This window comes from Siniperca chuatsi, linkage group LG6 (assembly GCF_020085105.1).
Source record: "Siniperca chuatsi isolate FFG_IHB_CAS linkage group LG6, ASM2008510v1, whole genome shotgun sequence".
NCBI classification, from domain to species: Eukaryota; Metazoa; Chordata; class Actinopteri; order Centrarchiformes; family Sinipercidae; genus Siniperca; species Siniperca chuatsi.
In genome coordinates this window covers 21,360,499-21,385,964 of record NC_058047.1, presented here as the reverse complement: position 1 = coordinate 21,385,964, position 25,466 = coordinate 21,360,499, and the positions used below count along the sequence as shown (strand labels likewise).

The window sequence follows — 25,466 nt, the reverse complement described above, 5'->3', positions numbered from 1 at the left end:
GTGATATTAGGATTTGGGTTGATGTGTGTGGCTACTTCCTTCTTGTTTTGATGGAAGTGTAAAACATTTTATAATTTACGTCCTGGATGTATAGTGTGGGATTAAGATTTTCAACAAATGGGTTTCTGAAAATCGTTTTGTTTTTTTCACGTTTATCTATTATTGCTGGTAATTTCTAGGTATCTTTGTTGACTGTGTAACTAGGGTTTTTTTTAAATCAGTTGCTTTGTAATAGAGTTCATATAAATAATACAGAAATAAAAACATTATTCAAAGAAAGAGGGGCATGAGTTGTATTTTCTTAAAAAATTAAATTATTATAATACTCTTTTAACAGCACTATCACCATGATTTTGACATCAGAACATCTGTGTATAAAATAAATGGAAAATATACAATGTATAAATTATTTATACATTTTAGTGAGTATGTAGCCTTTGTAGTATTTTGAAGTATGAATTCACCTAAGTTTGCTTTACAAAATTTTGCTTTGTAACACTGACACATAAAAAGCAGTATTTGCACCATTAAAAGAAATTTTACACCAAATGTTTGAATTAAATAAAACACAGAAAAGTAAAATAACGATAGAAGTAGTCTCAGTGAGCAGAGGGCAGGTCAAGTTCAGGCCATGAGGTGATCAGAACCTAACTTACCTCCATAATGGTCCAGGATGCACAGCGAAGACTAGCCACTCAATGCTGCCATCTACTGAAAGTGAAGCGATAGGTGGTCTCACACACTTGTGGGTCAGCTATGATTAATCAAATTGATACAGTATATTTATTGTAATTGTACATTATTATATAGACATTGGATATCATAATTTATTTATATTTTAGGTCCAACTAAAATTTCACAGTTTTTGAGGGAAATAGGCGCAAAACACTGAAACAACACATCATTGATATAGTGGTAATATAATTAAGACCAAAAAAATAAATAATAATGTTAAATTCAGTGATTGCACCATTAAAAACTGAAGATCTGTGTGCGGCAAGTAAACACGTATATTGTAACCATACCATTACATTTCAAATGGAAACATTTTACATTTAAGACGACTGGCCTTTAATGTCACTGACAGTGTGATTAGCTTTGCTTATCACATGGCCCCCTCAAGTGGACACAAGGACTCATTGCTCAGGGTTGTGGATGGACACTTTATTGCATGGTCATGGTTTAACTTGAAACAACTGTAAACTTACATCTTTGGAAATACTATATCTTTAAAATGCACATTACCAGTGAATGTGTGATTACTCCTTATTCACATGAAACTTATGACAGGTTTAAGCGCTTTGGCATATTTAGATTTTTCACGTAAAGAAACGCCTTACAATCAAGTAAAAGCAAAGATAGAATCTGCACAACAATGTAAGCACAGTAAAACAATGAACACTGAATATACATATATATATATATATATATATATATCTATATATAAAATATATATATAAAATATATCTATATATATATATCTATATATATATATCTATATATATATATCTATATATAAAATATATCTATATCTATATATATATATATCTATATATATAAAAAAATAAATATATATATAAAATATATATATATATATATAAAATATATATAAAATATAAATATATATATATATATATATATATATATATATATATATATATATATATATATATATATATATATATATATATATATATATATATATATATATATATATATATATATATATATATATATAAAAATATATATATATATATATATATATATATATATAAATAAATAAATATATATATATATATATATATATATATATATATATATATATATATATATATATATATATATATATATATATATATATATATATATATATATATATATATATATATATATATATATATATATATATATATATATATATATATATATATATATATATGATTTATTTCTCATTTATTTGATTAGCCTCCACTTTAATACAAGAATCACACCTCCTCAGTGCTGGATGGGCAGTGAAACTGCAGTCCTGCTGACATGATCACCCTCCTACTGTACAATAATTTGCTCCATTAATTTCAGTTCATCATAAAACTGAAAATTAAAACAAAACATACTGCATTATCACCCTTTCATTACAAATCATACTCCTGCATGATCAGGCTATTTGAAATGATCAAAAAGAAAAAAAGAAAAGCCATGTGATTAAAATAAAAATAAAATTTCCCTCTAAATTAAAAGCAATGAAACTCATTAAAAACAAGTTCTCTGTTGATATACAGGATTGAGTTGAAAGAACATTGTAGGTCTAATAAAGTGCAAGCATTATCATTTAACACAACACAAACAAAGTCCTCCATATCCATCTATCAAAAAAAAACAGTCTTTATCAACTGTTATTCACTTTAGCCGCCCTGATGGTACCGTGATTTCAAAACAAAGTTGTGCTTGCGTGAAAAACAATTTAAAGATACCTCTTCTTTGTCTCCTAACTCTCTGACAGTGAATCCTTACTGTGCGTTTACCAAAGTATGAAATACTGTGTTTCTTTGTGCACAACAGATCTCCTGTCCACTCCTCTGACATCCTGTATGAAGGGAACAAGAGTGTGGAGCAAGAGACGGTCCTGTACTGACTGAGTGCAGAGATATATTATTGCCATATGACAGAGTTGCCCACCTCCCTCACGTGAGTCTCATCTGTGCTTTTCACTGTCCCTCTGTCACTCCCAACTCATTCAGTGGGTGAAGTAGCTCATCTGATGCAATTTGAGCAGAAGGCTGTGCGTGATGTCAAATGTGGTGAAGCTAATCCCCACAGCAACGGGCCCTTTAAGCCAGTTCATGCTCAGGCCTTTGTATAGTCCACGTATCACTCCCTCCTGTGTTACGATCTCACGCATGGTCCCCAGAATTGTGCTGTACGATGAGCCGGTAACGCCGGCTGTCTGCATGCGCCGACGTACCACGTCCAGAGGGTACGAGGCAGATTGTCCAATCAGGCCTGCGCAGGCACCAAAAGCCAAGCGCTCATAGGGATATGGTTGGGGTCGCTTAGTTTTTTCTAGAGCGAGAGAAAGAAACAAAAGAAAGAAAAGTTAAACATCTGAATGACACATCTAAATCTCTAAAATGTCACTTTACTGAAGTGAATGCAGACATTAAAATAAAAAGGAAAAAGTGCTAATGATCAGTACCTGTGTGCAGCTTCTTGAGGGTCTCATATGTGAAAAATGTGATGCCTGCATATGGGATGACACCCAGGATAGTGGGAGTGAAGCCTCTGTAAAGGGTCTTCACACCTTCCTCTTGGGAGATCCGCACAAAGACGTGCATGATGTTGCTGTACCTGTTTGAAGAAAAAGCATCAGCCAAGACATCATTTACCAAACCATATCAAACTATTTACCATCATATGCGGTATTGCAAGACATTAAGTAACTGCTATGCACTGCAATAGTCCATTTTATTGTAATGGAAAGACAACAATGGGACTAATACACACATAGGTGAGTCTGTACAGAGAGAGGGACACCTTGGTACACAGTAGTAGGTGTTAGGGGAGTGTAATAAACAGGGGATAGGAGCTCACATTTCTTTGGCTGTGACTGCCATCCTGGCGCGCACCATGTCCAAAGGGTAGGTGAGCATAGCAGCAGTGGTGCCAGCCAGAGAGCCAGCCAGGAAGCGCGGGAAAGGAGGCAGAGCTCTGAAACAAACAACACAATAATCTGTACTACATAATAACACAAAAAGCTTTCCTTTTGCTCATTGAAAAGACACGACTAAGCGTCTGCAGCCATGCCAGAGTCTCTCTGAGGCTGTACTTCGGCACTGTGGTGCTTTGAGCTAAATGCTAATGTCAGCATGCTAACATGCTCACAATGACGATGCTAGCTTTCTGATGTCTAGCAGGTATAATGTTTACCATGTTCACCATCTTAGTTTAGCGTGTTAGCTTAACATTTGCTGATTAGCACAAAACACAAAGTACAGCTGAGGCTGATGGGAATGTCATTAGTTTTGCAGGTGTTTGGTTATAAACCAAAGTATCGGACAAATTAAAATTTGGACCAGATGATGGCGCTAGATTAAAGGTCAGCGGATCAAAGTCATTACAATTCATCCTGTGGGGACCATGAATATCTGCACCAAATTTCACAACAATCTATCCAACGGTTGTTGAGATATTTCAAAAACAATAACATTCGTTTTTTTGTTATTTCTTACTGGACCAAAGTGTTGGGCTGACCAACCAACCAGACATTGCCATCTGTGATGTTTTATTTTAAAATAAAAAAATTCATTTATTCATTCATTACTACTGAAAGACAAATTCTCTACTCACTTTCCCTGGTAGCCGTAGTAGCCCCCCAGTCGTTTTTGTACTGTTCATGTGAGCAGAACTGGATGGCAGCGTAGGGCATGACCCTCACCATGGTGGCAGAGTTCCCCCTCCACAGACTGAGCAGCCCATCCTTCATGTAAGTGCAGTAGATGATCCTGAAGGCCTCCTGGGGGTAGTGTATATGTTGGGTCAGGAGCAGAGAATGATGCTCTTCCCATTTTCCACATCTAATAATCTAACATGGTAATCTTAATATGTTCAAGGTGTACAAACACGGGTAGTTTGTAGGACTGAACATGTGTGTGAGAGTGGCTGTGAAATAATGGCATAGTACTACAGCAGAGATCTACCAGATACATTCTAGAGCTCCATCTAAGGTAGTATTTAATATTGATAAATATATTTGTTTAATTAATTTATTAATTGTTTAATATATAAAATGTCAAGAAGACAAACATGAACTCACCTTAGCTGAGAATCTGTTTGAGGAGACTGTGGAACAACAAGAGACACAGTGCACCTCAGGGTTAAACAACACACTCCCATGTAGGCTAAACATCTACTAAGAGGATTAACAATTAGTTAAAAACAGTTGCAACAGTCATTGAAAACTATGTTACAAACAGAAGAACAGTAGTTGCATTTTCTGCGGAGTGTAATACACAGAAGATAATTTAAATCGTTTACATATACAGTAGCCTACTGTCTGTCTGTAGATTCTATATTTGGAAAGAAATATCTTTGTGGAGTGTTGTTCTTGCCTTGGAAAATGATCTTGGTCCGATCCAGAGGTGCAATGACTGTTTTGGCTACGGCTCCAGCAAATGCCCCACATAGCAGGGAGTCCAGCGCAGTCCATCTGGGCCTCAAGTCCTGTTTGAACACACAGACACATTCGCATTGCATTACTTCAGAAGACATTTTGTCACATTACACTGATACAAACTGATAGCAAAAGCCTAACACTGACCTTTAAGATAACTAAAGATATCTTCACGACCTTACACTGGTTACTTTTAAAAGTGTAGACAGAGTAAATTTAATAATGTATCTCTCATTATGTGGCTGTTTGATCTTCACAAACATGTAACACAAAATCATATGCTTATCAGCACAAACACTCCCATATCTATCCCTCAGCAAAGTTACTGTGACAGATCAGCAAGATCTGCATGTGGATTAGAGCCCGAGTGACTCAACTGTTATGATAGAATCATAAGAGATAACACCAACTGGCGCTTCACTGAAGCAGAGTTGTTGGTTTGTTTGTGTGTGTGTGCGTGTGTGTGTGTGCATGCATGCACATCAGCATTCTTTCAGCTGGAAGAGACAGTTGAACCCAAGAAACAGTCCCATTCACTGATAAGATAAGCATTTGGCACGAATAACAAACATTTTTCACAATTTAAACCAGAGGATTTCATTCATTTACATGTATAATTAGGTTTTTGATTTACTGTAACTATTAGCTTAACATATAATCAATAAACTTACCCACCGAGCTACATATACTGTCTGGGGTCAACTGCTGCTAACCAGTGGTGGAGAGTAACTAAGAACATTTACTCAATTACTCAACTTCAGTACAATTTTGAGGTACTTGCATTTTACTTGAGTATTTCCATTTTCTGCTACTTTATATTTCACTAAATTTAAGAGACAAATATAATCCAGTAATATAAAATACATTATTCTGAAATTGGCCATTCTGCATAATGAGTACTTTTACGTTTGGTACTTTAAGTATATTCAATGCCAGTACTTTTGTACTTTTAATTAAGTACAAATTTGAATGCATGACTATGAGTATTTCCACACTGTGGTATTGCTACTTTTACTTAAGTACAAATATTTCTTCCACCTCTGCTGCAAACTTTGTTGGTAAAATCAGCTATTATTTGGTAGACTTATCATATCTTAAAATGAGCTCAGTTTAAGTTTTATTAAAAAGAAAAATTCTATAAAAATGGTCTTGTACAGTGACAAACCCTAACCTTGTGATACTACAGTAAACATCTGTCATGATTCTCTTTATTCAATAAGACGTACTGTATTGCTTTGTAAACTAAGGCCAGCTTTACATTAGCTCGTAAATAAATCACACCACAGTGGGATAATTGAACAATTTCACAAAGGGCGCCTTTTGAAGGAATTTATGTTCTTTTTAAATACACACCGCCTAAAGGAACAACACTTCAAGAGTAGGCCCTAATGTGGCCCCGCAACAACTTGAAATGCAATTGATATCCCAACTGCTCTAATGTGTCAAGGAAATAACAAGTAAATATTTAATCATTTGTACTAAAGCACAACATGTGACTGAGTCATATGAAAAACAATACTCACCTTTGCTTGGCTGGAGGGTGGTAGAGTCAGCACAGTGGCCTGGGCCACTGGCAGACGGCTCGGGTGGTCGCTCATTCAGGAAAACCCACTGCGGAGGAATATATATATATGAGAAAATGTGTAGGGCCAATTAAAAAGACACTTTATTCAACAAAGCAGCCCGCCGTGTCGTACTGCCTCAGTGTCTTTCATGACTTGAGTACGTGATTACACGCACGCCCATATCCTACACAAACAACCTTGTAAACAGGGTGTTGCATTACAAAAGCTCTGCTGTTCAATCCATCGTTACTTTCCAGCACATAACTAAACACACCGTTTATATTTATCAATCATCAATCTGGACCACTTGTCAATGTCCTAAAACTAATGGGTCGATAATAACTTAATGACACACCTCAAATAAATAAACTGCGAACAGCCCTTGCTGCATAACTTATTTATACAAAGAATGAATAAACAGGCCTACAGCATGCATCGTTAATGCAGTTACATCTAGACGCTCATTGATTAAATGCTGCATTTTGTTACCTTCGTTTGTGTTTAAAATGACCCCGTTTACAAATCTTCGATGTGTTCAGTCACCAGTCTGCCCTGCAGATTCTTGCACACATTTCTTGTTTGCTCGCTGGAGGCTGGTCAGTCGCTCTTATAACTTGCAACACGCTGCGAAGTGTCTGCACGTCTCTTCACGTTGTTGACGTTTCTGAAGATGATTGTAAAAGACAGGTGTCAAGCTGCGGCAGAGTGTGTTGTCTATGTACGACGTCTGCAAGGAAATTCTGCTGCTGCTGCCTGGTTCTGCGCACAAGATTATTTGGGCTTTCCAAGGTCTTAAAGAAACTGGGACGGCGTATGACAGTATTTTGGACTACATTTTGTCATGGCGAGTCCCATTACTCGGGTGAAATCTCGCGAGTTCATCATTGGGTTGCCAGGTTAACTCATATGTAACAAACTGTGTCCATGCTGTTGCCATGATTAAATACGTGTTCACGCAGAGAAAACATTTTGAGTTTCAGAGCAGTTTCGACACAAACAACAACAACAACATAAAAGAAAAGAAAAGAATGATCCCTTTCAGAGTGTTAAATAACTGAGTGTACATTAACCTTCAAGAAATACTTTTGATGTTATGTGTGACCCACAGTACTCCATTTGGTTAGATGAAACTCAGCATATATTGTGTATTGTATGCTTTGAATGTAAAACCTTATTCTGACAGATATACGGGGAAGTGGAAAATTCTGTATTTCTCAGTGAAACGTAATAACGTAATAGTACAATGTCTCACAAAATAGAAATTATTCAAAGAACAAGTGTCTCACAATTAAATGAGAAAATTAGTTATACATAGTCTTTTTTTAATAAGTGTACTTTTAGTGTCAAATTATTCTAAACTGTACAAAGCATTAGTCTTGTTAGTCTATGTTAGTCATACATGATTGAATGTTTACTAAAAAGCAAACAAAAGCGATGGATTGGGGCTTTAGACGATTTGCTTGTGGGTTCTACATGACCGAACCTGGCAACCCGGGAGTCTGCCCATAGCCCTGAAAAACTTGTTGTTGTCGGGGAAAATGGCGTCAAACGTTGAGGCCCCAGAGCGCTGGTACCTCGCCCTTCTCGGCTTTGCGGAGCATTTCCGAACCTCCAGTCCGCCCAAAATCCGGCTCTGTGTGCACTGTCTACAGGCAGTGTTTCAGTTTAAGCCTCCACAGAGGATTGAGGCCCGGACACATCTTCAGCTGGGCTCGGTTCTCTACCACCACACCAAGAACAGCGAGCTGGCCCGCAGCCACCTGGAGAAAGCGGTGAGGGACGTTCGATCTAGGAAAGACCGGGGATGCGGCGGAGAAGGGGAGGGGTGTAGGCCACAGGCAGCGAAAGCAGCTAACGGCAAAAATCTCTATATAGTTGTTGATTCAGGAAGGTTTAATTCGTCAAGAAGTTGAAATATAAAATTTGTTAGCATTTTGTTACATATTCGTCCTGAGTCGGTCGCTTTCGTTCTTTCTCTGGTGTTAGTCAAATAAGATGTATGGGATTATTATTGGTTGATAAAGCTAGCAAACGCCGCTAACATTTTCTATCTTTTGTTTTGCAGTGGTTTATATCTCAACAAGTCCCTCAGTTTGAAGATGTCAAATTTGAAGCAGCAAGCATTTTGTCAGAACTCTTCTGCCAACAGGTAAGCTCATTTTTGGTAACATTTGAAGTAACATCAATGTTAATTATTTTTGTGAGGCAGAAGTAACAGTAGCTTAGCGGCATATATTCATCACTTCTTACCACCAAGTGAAATTGACATGGTATTAGCATTTGTGTATGTCATCGTGGTACATGCAGGGTAGGCTGTGCATTGGTATTTATTATTGACTATTGATCCTTCTAATCAATTTTCAGAATTTGGTGGACTCTGCAAAACCCCTACTGCGCAAGGCCATCCAGATTTCACAGCAAACACCTTACTGGCACTGCAGATTGTTGTTCCAGTTGGCGGTATGTATTGAATATGTATACAATAATATCAATGTGTCCCTGTAGGGGTGACATTGTTTAACTCACTCAAGTCATTCCACTTGCAGGTCCAACAGTGTTTGAGAAAGAATTCACAGCAGTCTTAATAAAATTCTGGTAGTTAGTCTGACTGCTGTTTGCTAAACTTGCACTTTGTAGGTTTTAGATACATTTCGCTGGTCATACTTTGTGTCCAAATTGCAGAAGAGTGATGAGAGGAATGTTCTTGTCTCTTTCAGCAACTTCATACTCTCGAGAAAGATTTGGTGTCAGCATGTGACCTGCTGGGGGTTGGAGCTGAGTATGCCAGAGTGGTTGGGTCAGAATATACCAGGTATATGTCACTCAATCCTCTGTTGACTGCATATTTAAGGCTTTTAGTGGTTAGCATCTGACACCTTCAACTTCATCAAACATTACTATTAATCTGGGGTGCACAAAAACACAATTTTTTTTGTATGTAAGTACAAGTATGAGTGTCTAATAAGTCTCAATCTGGTCACAACATGCTAACCAATCCACTCCCCTTCAGTTTGTATGGAGGGTTTTCCATCTTAAGGGGTATCTCAAACCAAATAATGAGAAGTGGACTATGAAACTCTCAACAGCAATTCTGTTTTGTTTAGCTACTCTGCAAATTATATTTTGACCTGTAGATAAAATTACATGCCATTTATTGTGGGTTCAGACAAATCACATAATATGTAGTTAATTAAAGACAAAACATCGCAAAGTTACAATTGCGTGGAAAAAAATTGATTCTCAATTTATCTTCATGAAAACTTTGCTCATGTAAAACTTCTGAAACAAATGCACCCCTCTCTTCTGATAGACACATTTCACCAGGTCTGAGTTCTTACATTTTTACATGGTATCGGCCTTGACACTTGTGCACCCTTGCTACTAATACAACAGTGGAACAAAGTATTTATAAATAATGATTGACTGTGAGAATGTGATGGTGAAAAAGCTTACTTGATGTTTTTGCTTTTTAGGGCATTGTTTCTTCTCAGTAAAGGAATGGTGAGTCATCTGTTCTACTTTACTTTACACCATTTGTGCTTTTACACCATGGCGATGTAAACAGTGATATCTTTTTTTCCCAGCAGACACAAATACTTTTCTTGTCTTTTATATGTTTTTGTGTATATCAGTAAGTTACTATACAAGTAACTTTACAACAGTAATAGTTATTGTTTTTAACATGAGTTAAAAAATAACAAAAGCAAGCAACATCAAATTCTATCAAGTTTTGATTGTGGTGATGTTTGTTTTGTCTTCTAGTTGCTGCTTATGGAGAGGAAGCTTGGGGAGGTGCATCCTCTGCTCACACTGTGCGGAACTATTGTAGAAAACTGGCAGGGAAACCCTATCCAGAAAGAGTCCCTGAGGGTCTTCTTCCTGGTCCTACAGGTCACACATTACCTGGATGCTGGACAGGTAGGAAAACCAGTCTGGAAGGGTTAGATCAGGTGGTACAGAGTTGTTCATAGAGGTTTAAGTGACTGTTGTGCATGCATATATTGATTTCATAAAGCAATTAGGGATGATAAACCTAGTTTAATGTCTGGTTGTCTCAAACTGCTTGAATCTGAGATGGAATGTATTGCCGTGTCCATGTGTCCCCAGGTGAAGAGTGTGAAGCCGTGTCTGAAGCAGCTGCAGCAGTGTATCCAGACTATTTCTACACTCCACGATGATGAGATTCTGCCCAGCAACCCTGCTGACCTCTTCCACTGGCTGCCCAAGGAGCACATGTGTGTCCTTGTGTATTTGGTAATGCCGTTTCTCTTTCTTTGCCACATAAATGCCCCTAAAAGTTATACTCAAAACAACACCAGGGCTGTCATTGCTTAGATTTTTCTCTCACTGTGGGTTGTGGTTTTACTGCAGTGGCAAAAATCCTAAATGTTTTTAGATTAGTAGCAAACTACTGAATTCTCCAACTTAACACACCAACCCAACTTTCCACACCAGAGTCAAAATGCATTTTGAAAGAAGGAGAGCACAAAGACAATAAGCCTTCAAGCTGAAGTGTTGTTATTATTCATTTAGGTTGCATGTAAATTGCATCTCATAGCTTTGTAAATAAAAGAAAATTAGTGATGTGTTGTACACGAATGCCTCTGCTCATTGTCACATGCTTACATGCTGGATAGCGTGTATCATGGGGCTCTTGAGATTCATTACAAACTGTGGTGCTCTTACCATTACAAAGCCATTCTTGGCTAAATTCCCACTTACTTATCTTCTCTTTTAAACTTGAAATGTGGAAATTACAATCTTTGTTCTCTGGACATTTTGCGAGTCGTTCCTAAAGTCCGAACTGCACCTACTGCATGGAACAATCTACAGATTGATCTTAAACTTCAAAAGATAGTAACCCTGAACGATTTTAAAGAAATCTATTGAGTCCAAGTTGTCTGTGTGCAAATGTTTTATCTGATCATTTTAATGTTACTCAAATCTATGTGTTTTCCTGTTGAAACTCTGAGTTGCTGCTATTCTTTGTCAGGTCTCCCTTGTACAAGCGATCCTTGATCTCAGTGGTTAAATAAATGCTAAATTTAAAAAAAATCTACAATAATATTATAGAAAATAGAGTTGGTATACTTTGTATAATCCCCATGGATAGCTTGACACTACTGCAGTGTTGCAGAGGTTCAGTTACCGTGGAACTTGCAAAAGATTTTTTTATTGATTTTTTTTTTTAACATTCACAGTGTTAAATGTGTACTCTTTCTTGTCATTTTGCAGGTGACAGTCATGCACTCCATGCAAGCAGGCTATTTGGAGAAAGCCCAGAAGTACACAGACAAGGCTCTTATGCAACTAGAGAAACTAAAAAGTGAGTTACGCAATGTGTTCCTGTGCTTTTCCAAAGAAATAATTTAATCATGAATAACAATATAATGTGGAACTGTGAGTTTCATACTGTAAAAAACATTTTGTACCACTTGTTTGTGTATGGGTTTTAATATCTATCTCCATGTTTTAGTGTTGGACTGCAGCCCCATCCTCTCTACCTTTCAAGTCATTCTGCTGGAGCACATCATCATGTGTAGACTCGTCACGGGCCACAAAGCCACTGCATTACAAGAGGTATATTGTTTCTGTATCCATGGTCATTTCTTGACTTTTGTTGTATTTAATATGTGTGGAAAAGATACAGACCAGCAAAGTCCAGCAGCCTTGAGAGCTATATTTTGTAGCATGTCACAAAAATGAACTTGCATGCTTGAATGAGCTTGTGAAAGTGAACACTGACTCTGCCCTGTCCATTCAGATCTCACAGGTGTGTCAGCTGTGCCAACAATCCCCCAGGCTATTCACCAACCACGCTGCTCAGCTTCACACACTATTAGTGAGTATTTTCCACCTAAACCCTCTTTAACATTCGTTGTGTGTACAACTGTGTGATCAGGGTTGCTATTAGCCAAGATAGAAAACACTGAAAGTTTCAGAACATGGTCACAAATTCAATTAAAGTAAGTTACGCTAAACTAAAATGATTGTGTTTCCCTGTAATGTCCGCAGAAAACAAATCTATTTGAGACATATATTTTCAGTGGTCAACATTCTGTTTTATGGTTGTTGTTTTGTTTTTTTAAGTTAAAAGAAATTATTTTTGGAATTTTGGAGTCATCCCACATTTACATTTGAGGATTTATTGTTACAAAATACCCCATCTTATTTAAAATTTTCAGGAACACCGAAACACAGAAATCTGCCATAAGAAATAAACAGAAGTTATATATTCCAAAAGCTGTTATCCTGAGGGAACCACATTTTCTAAATACTGTAACTATATCCCTGTTTTGATGAGAAACTGACATCTGTAATGGTCGATCTATTCCTCTTGCTCTTTTCATCACTTAGGGTCTGTACTGTATCTCAGTGAACTGTATGGATAATGCAGAGGCACAGTTTACCACAGCTTTGCGGGTGAGTACGTGGTGACTTTGCTTTGATTTTTGCCTCTCTTCAGATACTGTCACCAATATCTTCTTCTCTTCTTTCTCCTACTCTCTGCTGCAGCTGCTCTCTCCTCTTGTCTCAAACATGTCGGTGTCGTTTCAGCTCACCACACACCAGGAACTGTGGACATACATTGTGACCAACTTGGCCAGTGTCTACATTAGGGAAGGAAACCGACACCAGGAGGTTAGTTAAGTAATAAACGGGTCACGTTTTTTTAATTAAAACGGTGTAATGTAATGAACCACTTCTAACAGAAATGGTTAGTATACATTATATCATGTTTGTGGTTTACTTCTTTATAGAGCCCGATCAATACATCAGCATTGCCGATGGCTTATCACAGATAAATTGGTATTGGCGTATATGTTGGCCCCAGAGTAACAAGAAATTCCAGCAAGAAAAGCCAAATATTCTTAACGTTTGTTTTAATTTAGAATCACTGTTGCCATTACATTGTTTGTCCACTAGAGAGCGCTGACAAGTTACTTTTTCAACTGTAAAATGTCCCACTCAGAACAGTACTTTGATAACCAAATTTAATTCTTATCTTCTTCTAAGAACACAGTCAGTGGATTGAAGTTACCTGGATAAAAGCACACTCTTTAAAATAAAGGAAACGAGACAGCCATTTTAATAATAACTAATAGGTGCACTTTTAAAATTTTCCTTTTTTAATTTCTTCTTCAGCTATACAGCCTCCTAGAGAGAATAAACCCAGACCATAACTTCCCAGTAAGGTAAGAGGCATAAGATTTTTTTTTACAGTTTGTATGTACAACACAGGACAATACATTAAAGCAACACATCTTGTTCAAACTGATTCAGATTATTAAATAGACAACCATTGTCTTTGTTTTTGATTCAGCTCCCATTGCCTCCGCGCTGCAGCCTTCTACATCAGGGGACTCCTGTCCTTCTTTCAAGGACGCTACAACGAGGCCAAGTATGAGAAATCTTAAATTGTTTCATACAAACGCACACACAGATCCACCCTGCACCTGTGCATATCTATCTATCTATATATATATATATATATATATATATATATATATATATATATATGTGTGTGTATATATTGTTGTGTTGTAGACGTTTCCTAAGGGAAACCCTGAAGATGTCTAATGCTGAGGATCTGAACAGACTGACTGCCTGCTCCCTGGTTCTGCTGGGCCACATCTTCTATGTACTGGGCAACCACAGAGTAAGATGACAAATGTACCTAGTTTTTGCACAAAATCTGACTTGATTTTCATCTTACATTGCTTGGGCTATGAATTGGGTTGAACAACAGGTGTTAGAACAACTAGATCATCATAACAGAACATTTTGTCTGATCTTTTTAAATTGAATCAAGATAAGAATCTTTTTTCTCATTTATCCAATGTTCACCCCTTTGATGTGCCATGTGCAGCTAGGGCTTCATTTATAAAACCCTATTATACATTTTGCACAAAATAAGAACACGTTGTACACTGATAAAATATCCTGATTTATAAAACTCTGTACACACGATTTTTCTTTTTATAATAAATTACAACGGACTTGACAAGATTCTTCTGTATCCAGGCCTCATATCCTGCCTTGTTAGTTCCTACAATTAACCTTATATGGTTAATGAGGCGTTTGTTGGTGAATACAGATATGCACATAAATCAGGTTGTTATTTAGGTCGAGGGCAGATGAACTCTATGAAATAAACAAAGATGAGTAGCAGCATGTCACGGCAGCAGCGAATGAAGCCAAGTCAGGGGAGCTGAATCATCTAGAAATTAATGTGTTCAGACGTCACATTTGAGGAATCAATTCAAAACATTTGTTCACACAGATTAAGTAATTTGCGGGTTCAAAATGACGAATGTGTGGAGATTATTTATTATTTTGTGTGCACAAATTACTAATTGAGGAGGACGAACTAATGTCTTATGCCCACAAATGATCCAAAAATGACCCCTGCTCTGTAGGATGTGATGGCATGCACATATTTCAAAACCCTTTTTAATGTTTACAGTGTTTTAGAAATGAGGATCGTCGTCTGATGGTTTCCACCCATTCTGTTTTCTAAAACGTTGGCCTTTTCTCTTTAGGAAAGCAACAACATGGTTGTACCTGCCATGCAGCTGGCCAGCAAGATCCCTGACATGTCTGTTCAGCTCTGGTCTTCAGCACTGTTGAAAGGTACATAATGACCTTATCTCGGTAGAACATCATTTATGTTTTTAGATTTGTTACTTATTAACGCTTTTACTGAAAGGATGGTCTTTGCAGACCTTTTTATTGTGAGAATACTTGACAATGATAATCTCTGTTCTCAAGAAACCAGCTGTGTGAAGGAAGATTTTGACCATGTGTTGTGCTTGCAGACTTGAACAAGGCCCTTGGGAACACCATGGATGCCCATGAAGCAGCCCAGATGCACCAGAACTTCTCCCAGCAGCTGCTGCAGGACCACATCGCTGCCTGCAGCCTCCCTGAGCATAATCTCATCAGTGTATGTGAAACAGATTAGTGTCGTTCTTCATATCATTGCTCTTCAGTATCACTTTTCACTCTACTGCCATATTGGATCTACATATTTACACTTATTCACTGTGGTGTATGTATTTTCTGTCAATGTTTTGTAGTGCTAAGATTACAGCATTCTCTGTCTGTTTTTCAGTGGACTGATGGCCCTCCTCCTGTCCAGATCCAAGCCCAGAACGGCCCGACCACCAGCCTTGCAAGCCTGCTATGAGAAACCACCTGTCTCCCATATGACGGTAGCTGGTACATTAACGCAAGCAACAGATTGATGCCTAACAACCTGCTGTCAGACTACTGTAGCTGAGATTTGAGAGAATTTTAACAGGTCACAGAGTTCAGGCCTTCACTTTATTAGCTTCTCAAGATTGATTGTCTGCTATCACACTTTTAATTGTTGTAAAACAATACCAACTACTGTTGTACATGTATTTCATGCTCTCTAATGGCGTGGATGCTCATGGGGCATAAGGGCAGGGTTGGACTCTTTATTAGAGTAGTGAAGGACACGTAGCGACGTCTAAAAGGGTTTCTTTGCCTCAGATATGGAGAACCCTTCTCTACGTTTGTTTCTTTTCCATTTATTGGAAAAACAAGGGGGTAGATAGGAGGGCAGTAAAGAAATGTAGAGGAAATTAATTTATTCATGTTGATATTTTTGTACCTGTTGGTAAATATTTTACATCTTGCCTTTTTTTGTATGGATCCTGTTTGTTTGTTTGTTTGTTTGTTTGTTTTGTTTTTTTCATGCATGGAAGTTACTGATGTGGACTCCCTGTACAATAGTTTCTCTCCTGGGTTGCTAATAATACATTCTTGGTAGGTCATTCTTTGCACAAAATCCATAATAGTAATAATAGAGACATCTTGTAATATATTTTCACACAATAATCAGTTGATAAGTTTCATGATACAAATTGGCTGTGTACATTGGATTGAAACAGTGCACAGTCCACTGTGTGCAGTTCCTTTGTGGACCAGAAAATGCCTCTGTTGGGTATATTAATGAGCAATGTTTAAAAACTTCTGCATTTTATATCATTTGGTAGCTGTGAGGGTTGCCACATACCCTTTTAAAACAACACATTTAACTGATATATTTTTTGAAGTTCCATAATATATGAGTTCCCTGTTGATGTATTAATTTTTACAAATCACATTTAGACTTTTGGAGCTTACAGTAATCTTCAGATATTCAAAAAGTGAATTTATTTTATTTTGTTATATTTTAATTTGTCTTGATAGTTATACTAAATGGTTTCTTTACAGTATGTTTGTATAGATTTGCCACTTGTTAAACCTTTATTGTACAGTGACATTTTATAAAGTCAATTTAGGAAAGTGTGATATGTATTTTTAGCTATCCTATGTAGAAATCTCAATGCTTCGTATTTAAAGCACTCTGTAAGGACACAGTTTAAGCTTGAATACTAGCCATATTCTATTCAATGCCTATGTTTTTAATGCTTACATTGTTTTCAGTAATTTTCCAATAAAAAATATGATTGACATTTTGTAATTTACTGATTTACACATCAGATTTTAGACATTATTCCTTGGATTGAGTGTTGTTGTTTGTTTGTTTGTTGTTGAGTTGTGTTTTTTTTTTTTTTTTTTTTTGCTCGTTTTAAAGCCGGTTCAGTGCCTGGCAGCATTGGGCCCCTGATTGCTTAATAATCATGTTTAGTGGAACCAAACTGGGCCAGTAATACTACTGATGACCTGCTGAAGTGGTAGACACTGCAAAACAATAGGAAAGAAACTGAGTGAATACTGGCAGCTGTGTGACGTGCAGTAGTTAGTTACTTCAACTACTGCAGTAGTAAAAGTATGAGTTACTGGTGAGCATATTTTTTTAAAGTAGCATTTAGGTGGTGCTAGAGTTTTCAAATGCGTTTACGTGCATGTAATTGTACTATTAAAGGCTTTCCTTTAAGACAGAATATGCACAGATATCAATTTTAGGGTTAAATATTGTAATACTTCCATTATGTATTTTACTATAAACAAAAGCTAGCATTTCTAGAAGAAAATATATTTAAAAGCCACCACTATGTTAAACATCTGTGGCTAAAATATACCACCTAAACATTTACATACTCTATGATTTTCTCAGGTTAATCAAATCAGTCAATTGATGCTTTTCAAAAAGAATGTATAATGTGATTCATTAGTATTCAAAAACAACTTAACTAATTAGTAACAACATAGTTTACTTTGTCTTTATTATGTTTCTGATGCTTGATTCACTCAGATCTCTCTGTATCAAATAACTATTCAACAAACCCTTGTCATACATGACCAAGACCATGATGAGAGTTGCTCCATTATCTCCACAAAAGCATTCATTCGCATTTAACAAGCGATTTGAGTCCTCTGTGGAAAAGTAAACTAAACCTACACTCAGCCTTTTATGTATCCTCTGGGGTTAACACTGCACAGATGCGAAGCAAAACCTGGAGAGGTGAGAAATGAGAAGAGTGCTGCTGCTTCCATTCCTCCTTTGCCACATATAGCAGGCCCCATAGAGCAGCTGGAATAAGGATAAACCTGAGAACTCTTCCTCCATATTATAGTTAACGATGCTCTGATCTTCTGCACCATTATTTCCTTGGCTTGAATCTCTACAAGGATGTCTGTCTGCAGGTAGTAAACTGAGATTCAGAGGTAATTATTATGAAGACAGTCTAAACAAATATGCTATTAGCCAGGAAACACAGGGGGGGCTCTCAGTGAGGATAACCACAGGAATTCTCACACCAGCACCAAATCACAAGCTGTGGCCATAGAAGTGGCCTGGCTAGTTTGGCACTGAAAACTAGTTTGGAACTCCTGTCTCTGTTGATCTTTGAGCTGCTACAGGGTCATGTGTGGTCACAGGAGGAAGAGGGCATTGCAGTGGGCAAGATCCACTGTAATGTAAAATTAAAGATGACAGTCCAGGTACTGTTTAAGTACCCGGACTAAAAGTAGTAAAAGAAGGCGCCTATGCACAATGTGCATGCACACACACAGAGACACGTGCAATAAGGAAGCCTCAAGACGACGGTGTAGTCCCTCATTCGTCCAGGAGTGTTCTATCGTAGAAAAGGTTTCAGTCGTAGTCATTTGGACACTGTCCAGTGTCCAGATGACTACGACTGAAACCTTTTCTACGAAGCCTCAAGACATACAAAATACTGTATGTGAAAAGTACACATTTGCCAAGACAGGGCACTCATATGACATATAACTTACTAACATGGTAAATATGATATGCAAAATGTGAGTTTTGTCATGAAAACAAAAATGTTCTAAAACACAACAAATGAGGATCATATGGACTGTAAAGCACCAAATGTAGACTAACTATGTGATCAGTAATAGAAAGTAAAACATCTAAAATGAAAGGGTCAGATAGCTACATGACTTTTTGTTTGCCTATTTTTCTATATGGTAAGTTGCAGTGTTGAAGTAAAAACTGCAAGAAGTATAAGTGGGAGAAGCTTATCAAGCGTACTTATTCTTCAGCAAAAAGTGGTTCATCATTTTAATTCATTATTTTATGTTGCTGTTCTTCCCAGCACACATAAACAGAGGAAATGGGATGTTTCTGTCACAAGCGAGCACGTCATTGTCACACAAGCATGTAATAAAATCAAATTCAATGAGTACAGTAACAGGTTATCATACAGTAAAATGGTGGTGTTTATTTATTTATATACTCTTTAAATTTGATTCATGCAGGAGTTTAGATTCCCATTCAATAGTTGCCTTGTTCTTGTTTGTACTCTCCCTACATCTACAGTACTTCCTGTAGTTAGTTCCAAATGCAGCATTTTCTTTCTATCTCAGCAGTTGGAAACTTAACATTTCCGAGGTGTGTATGAACGCAGCATGACGCCGCCTGTGGTGGCTCATTACATTATCTGGCAACCGAAGTGGCAGCGGACAGAAGAGAGGGGATCCCCGGGATTTTTACACCGAAGCCAGCTAAATACTAACATCAAACATCTGAAAATTGCTGGGGAACTCGGTCAAGCGCCTCCTAGACTTCGTAAGTACATGTATTTCATGATCATATCAACTAATTTCAATATTTTAATTTTCAATTAAATTATGACGACGAAGGCAAGTTTCTCTGTCGGTGTTAGCTGAGCTAACGTAAGTTAAGCTAGCTAGCATAGCTTGATCTCAGCTAAAGTGCAAGGTAACAGTTTGTGTGTCGCTCAGCTACACACATACACCTACCGTGCACGGACTGCCAAGAACATACCGCCTCAAAAAGTCGAGGAATATTAAAACTAACTTCCCCGGCAAACTTGTATTAGGGTGCACCAATAGTAAGATGTAATGTAAGTTATTATTTTTATCTACCCACAATGAAGCTACAAAGCACCGAGACAAAACTGTCATTTTCTGTCTATTTTAATTAGCGCTTGATTATTTGTGAATACATTTAGCGACTGTCTGTCTGGGCAGGCGAGTGTCCAGGGAGTTAGCGTTAGCAGGCTAACTTAGCTCGCTAGCTAGCCTTTTAACACTAGCAGCTCACCGAGATGGGGTCGGTTTCATTGTCTGTCGTGTATCGCTATTTGGACGCGTTCAGACATCCAAACTAAACACCATAATCTCTATCATCATATTTAAAGGTGTATATGCTCCAGTGTTAAGCGACCTTCCTATAATCTCTGTAACCGCTGATAACCACAATTGGCTGTTAGCTCGCGGTAGTTAGCCACTGGTTTTGTAGCCGGACAGATGGACAGGTTGTTGTTGGCAAGCCAAGTTAACGTTAGCATGAGATAGCTTGTTGTTGTTGATGGGTTAGTTGGAAAGAGGTAGCGATTCTTTTGGGCAAAGTTGGGTCACTAAAGTTTATGAACATCATAACCAGAATTGCCACCGGTTATTGCTAAGCCGACTGTTCATTTTAGCCGTGGATGGGTATGATTAGGGGTTTATGAGCCATTGATCTCAGAACTTTGTCAGATTAGCGCAACCGTGAAAAGCCTTTTTATGGAGGCGTAATGGTGGACGGTTGTGCCTCCGTCTGGGTGTGTGTGTGTCTGTCTGTCTACTAGTAGCTATCACCTACGCCAGTCTATAGACAACTGAACGCCTTATTTGTGTTTGTACCAGAATATCAATGTTTCCATACCTGAGATCATATTCACCACTTATTGGATGTAATGAGATGTCTTACTCTCAAGTCTAAGGGCAAGCTCAAGAACTACTATACCGTTCATTTTCCGTTGAAGTCAAGTATTTGAAGGCATTCTTCTGATATTAATCATATGATGTTAATTACAAGGTATATTATTTGATATATAATATGTGTGTGTGATTTTTACAAGACTTAATTCAGTCTTGTAATGACCGTAGGGCTCATCGTTAGATTTTGTTTAGGCAGTCTCGCATCTACAACAAGCTATGACCCATGGGTCATGTTGTTTGAGTGGACACTTCAAGTCAGTTTTATATTCACCTGTCTTTGACATGTGTTTAAGAAGAACAGCAATGTGTATATTCCTACCTCAGCTGAGCAAGTGCCCTCTTTTTAAAGCAAGCAGACAGTTGGCACCCTTGGCTAGTGTTGGGGGACACATGTCTCTTTACATTCTATGAGGGGCCTTGAATTTGCCTGAGGAGGGGTGCCTCTTATGAAAAACCCTCCTGAGAGTGATGTAACCAGACAGGCATGATTTGAGATCCACTCTTATTTTGCCGCATCAGGACTAAAACTTTTATATAGATACATCTATATTTTCTACTGTATTTTTTGCTTTTGTCATGGGCTCATAGGTATGTTTGCTCACTGTTGCCATTGTTAAATTTATTATGGTTATATTAATATTGGTATTTGCATGTCCTTCTTTAAGGAATTTAATCTTGCTGTAAGTGGTTTTTCAGTTGTGCTGATTTACAACTTGTGCAGTCTAATCCTAATGTTGAGCGGTGGGCATGAACATGAAGGATCGGATGGAAGTGTTGTACTGCACACAAGTTTTTACATCCGTTTCATAGCTATGTTACATTCATTGTATCTAAACTAAAAAAACAGATTTACTCGCACCATTGTGTTTTGTTACTTCTTACAGGTTCTGTAAATGAGATTCTGAACATTAATATAGCAGCAAATAACTATTTGCTGCTATATATCTTTATATAAAGATATAGTGGAAAAATGGCTTCCTGAGCAGAGGATGACGTCACACTCCCTCTGCGTGTGTTGTTATCACAGCCTCTCACAGCCGCTTTGTTTATGCAGCCGCACCGGCCGTGTATGTATGTTGGAGTGCTGTTTTTTTTTTTCTCTTCTAATTGAATTAAGGATTTATTTTTGACTAAACCAGAGTTAGTGATTGTTGGAACAGTGGAAAGACTAACAAAGACAGTTTTGGTGAGTTTTACTTTGTTTATGTAGAGTTTAAATGAAGTGTGTTTAATGATGGTCTGCAAGGTAAAATAGTTTTGTTTTGTTTTTTTTTCTCCAATGTAGTCTGGTGGCTGGCGAGAGCGATAAAACAGCTGTTTCTGGTTTAACAAAAAGCATCATGCTGTTTAACAAAAAAGTCTACCTCTGTAGTGATCCTTTCCATAATGTTGTCAGACACTTGAATGACAATCTGAGCCTGTCAGTGGCAAACACAAGCACATTTAGTGGACATACTTTTGACAGGCACATTTGTCCACAGCAGCCATTGCAGCCCGTTTCACCACTGCCGGTTGAGTCGTAGAAACAGAATATTTCGGTGAATTAAAGGTTTATTTCGACCAAACCAGAGTTGGCGATTGTTGGAACAGTGGAAAGACTACCAAAGATGGTTTTGGTGTGTTTTATTTTGTTTCTGTCCAGTTTGAATGAAGTGTGTTTTACGATGATCTGCAAGGTAAAATTACTGTTTTTCTCAATTTATTAATGTGAGAGGTATTAAAATGGAGATCACAACTGTTTCACACAACCTTGACCAAACACAGTGAGTTGTGATGTATCTTTTTTCCAGGGAAATGTAACATTTCCTGCATTAGTCTTTGTTTCTTACCTGTTCTAATGATTAACAGCAATGTGTAGACCTAATACTGGTGATAACTCTCTGCAGGATAGTATGGTATAGCTCTTATTGTTTCCATCCATCCACATCTGACTGTGGTGTTATCATAACCGTAACTGTGTAGCTTACACTATGGAACAGTTTAACACAGGAGTTAGTCTGGTCGAGTGTGAGCCCAGTCATTGTGAAAAGGTTCACAGGAAATGCTGGTAAAACCACAAAGTCTCTTCAGAATCGACCAACTAGACAGTGTCAGTGTACATGGGAGATGAGGGAACTTGTTGTAGTTTAGTTTTTAAGTTTAGGATTAAGCCACAGTGATGCCATCAGGAAAAGACTGACTGTAGGATTCATAGGCTCATTCAGACAGTGGTAATCACTCAAATAAGATGCAAAAGTGAAAGATGCTGCTACAAGTGAAAATTGACCTCCTGTTCTGCAGGGGTAGTTCACTTTGTAGCTTTGCTATAATGTCACGTGACCATTGTTGAATTACGAACTTTTCTTAAAGGTTTGAAAGTGACCCGAACAGAGTCAAACTGTCTGATGTCAGTAAGAAGGTTATAGGGTTCAACAATAAGAATTGCCAGGGGCAAGTAAAATGCCACATCGGGCAAGTAAATCTAGCAACTCACTTGCCCGATCGGGGCATTAGATTGGTATTAAACGGGCCCCGGGGCTAAATCATTAAAGACTGTAGTGTTATCACGCTCGCTGCAGCCTCTCCTGCTCTGTGTCTGCTGAGCTGACCTCCTCCACACACACACACCCCAACGCACTGCGCAAAGTGACCGGGCAGCAGATCAGAGAGGTTGCAGTGGAAATTATTCAACTACGCTCATTAATGTAAGTAAGTGCAGTAAAACCTCAGCGAGTAAAAAGCCAATGCTTTAGCAATACACCTGTTCAACAAGCATAAACATGTAAACATAGTGCAGAGTACGCTAGTTAGGCTAATAGTAAATTGTTACAAACAAGCTAAAACAAAAGCTGTGTGTATGTAGTCTAACTGTGTAGCTTAGTTTGCTGCGTATAAAATCAATAAAATCCTAACGATACCCCTCCTTACTCACAAGAAAATGGCAGTGGGTAAAGACAAAAAGTTTACGATAATTTATTACTCACTCACAGTTGACGAATCCATTTGTGGGTAGGAGGGGGTGAGTGTCATACCATTTTTGTTATGCAAGAATGTTTGTTGATTTGCATCTATGACACACTTTGTCCTTGTTCTGATTCATTTATTTTATTTCTAAAGATTAAACCATTAAATTAACTTTAGTCTTTGTTGTTATTTGATAACCACTAATAAATAAAGCAGTTTGTAAGGCGAGTGGGGAAAAAAAACCATTAACGTTGAACCCTGGGTTATTCCAGAGGAAGGCGGCACAATAGGAAAAGGCCCTGCAGCCTGCTGACTTCTGTTTAACTGGGGACAGGCCTGTGTTCTGAGAGCGGAGAGCACAGGATGGAATATGAGGTTTAAGGAGATCAGACAGGTATGAAGGGGCGTGCCCATCATTTACAAGTCATCAAAAGCACCTTTAAAAAGTGATCTGACATAGTAGTGTTTCAACTTAGCAGATCTACATAGTATTTTTAAGATCTGAGAACTAGTGTTTCCCTATTTGTTGTGTCAGATGCCAGAGGAGCGGTAGTTGTATTTTCCACAGGGTCCCACCCAAAGGTCTTGGGCAATTCTTGGAGGTGGAGGAGAAAAATCCTCTGATGTTTGACTGGCTGAACTTTTTCTTGTTTACCATGTTGGACTTCATATTGACTCAAGCATGTGTGTGTTAACAATGTGACCAACCTGTCTTAGACAGTTAGATGCATGTATGAAGTGATGAGTTGGGCATTGTGTTTAATGACACATTTTTGTTGCACTACAAACACATTTTGAGTTCAGACTAACTCCCGTACTTGATACTTTTCTCCTCAACAGTATGTTGACTCATTCTTACTCTGCTATTTGTGTGGCCAATGCCCAATGAAATACTGCCCCTGGTTCAGACTGGACATGCATCATTGTAGAAGACTTGGCCACCTGTTGACCAGGTGGGCCATATGGCTTATAATGACTTGGCCCTTAAATAAATAGTAAGAACTGGTGTTTGAGATTGCCCTCCATACCCATAGAGGCACTATTTTCATGAGAAGATAGAGAAATTCACAAATTAGTTCTTGCTCAGTGAAATTGTTTTCTTTTTTTTTTAAATGGCATGTAGTGGATGGAATGGAAAGACTGCACAACTAAGCTATATAGCGAGACAAACTAAACTCAAACTGCACTAATTTCTCAGTCATTTCACAGTTATTTTATTAAAGTAGAAAATGCATCAGACAAAAACAAAACTCAGCAGGCACAAATAACACCAGGTCAGCTGTGTACCTGCCACAGGTATTTGGCAGGTATTGTGGGCTCTCTCCCACCATACAAGTAGCTGGTTAGAAACATATTCCCATCCCTACTTGACATATTTAGAACAACACTTAAATGTTTGGAAGCTATGTAGTAATGAAGGAGAGCATCCACTTCTTCTTTGTATTCCCTTGTGTGTAGCTGTATGGCAAAGCAACATTTCCTAAAAAATCTAATTCATTCAACACATACAGTAATATGTATTCACAGGGGCTTTCCTAAGTGCTGGATGCTGGCTAAACAGCTGTCTGCTTGTCTCTGACTGACTGGCCACTTCTACCACTGAACTTCTTTAAAGTTTG

General features: G+C 37.8%; 2 protein-coding genes and 1 pseudogene across 3 annotated transcripts in view; 2 read left to right on the top strand and 1 right to left on the bottom strand.

The window, feature by feature from the left end:
• Nucleotides 1-1,945: 1,945 nt before the first annotated feature.
• Nucleotides 1,946-7,642, bottom strand: LOC122877686 (annotated as a pseudogene).
• A 544-nt stretch (nt 7,643-8,186) lies between these two features.
• On the top strand, nt 8,187-17,219 carry LOC122877685 (MAU2 chromatid cohesion factor homolog). 2 transcript variants are annotated; one of them, XM_044199569.1, is made up of 18 exons: nt 8,187-8,504; nt 8,798-8,881; nt 9,097-9,192; nt 9,450-9,544; nt 10,206-10,233; nt 10,495-10,650; nt 10,840-10,986; nt 11,968-12,058; nt 12,209-12,312; nt 12,497-12,574; nt 13,090-13,155; nt 13,249-13,374; nt 13,879-13,928; nt 14,057-14,134; nt 14,281-14,392; nt 15,276-15,366; nt 15,552-15,679; nt 15,848-17,219. In XM_044199569.1, the coding sequence occupies exons 1-18, from the start codon at nt 8,271-8,273 to the stop codon at nt 15,920-15,922; spliced, it is 1,839 nt and encodes a 612-aa protein (XP_044055504.1). In that variant the 5' UTR covers nt 8,187-8,270; the 3' UTR covers nt 15,923-17,219. The 2 variants fall into 2 exon arrangements, with proteins under 2 accessions (XP_044055504.1, XP_044055506.1); XM_044199571.1 differs by having other exon boundaries at nt 8,190-8,504; nt 13,291-13,374.
• A 2,804-nt stretch (nt 17,220-20,023) lies between these two features.
• gatad2ab (GATA zinc finger domain containing 2Ab) overlaps nt 20,024-25,466 on the top strand; it is a 28,477-nt gene continuing 23,034 nt past the window's right edge. The window contains exon 1 of the mRNA XM_044199301.1: nt 20,024-20,042. Coding sequence (XP_044055236.1) covers nt 20,041-20,042 — 2 coding nt within the window. The 5' untranslated portion in view covers nt 20,024-20,040. The remainder of the gene's footprint in view (nt 20,043-25,466) is intronic.

Coding starts and splice junctions, on each gene's coding strand:
- LOC122877685 (XM_044199569.1), top strand. CDS start 8,271: ATGGCGTCAAACGTTGAGGCCCCAGAGCGCTGGTACCTCGCCCTTCTC. Junction 8,505..8,797: donor GCAGCCACCTGGAGAAAGCG/GTGAGGGACGTT, acceptor TTTGTTTTGCAG/TGGTTTATATCTCAACAAGT. Junction 8,882..9,096: donor CAGAACTCTTCTGCCAACAG/GTAAGCTCATTT, acceptor ATCAATTTTCAG/AATTTGGTGGACTCTGCAAA.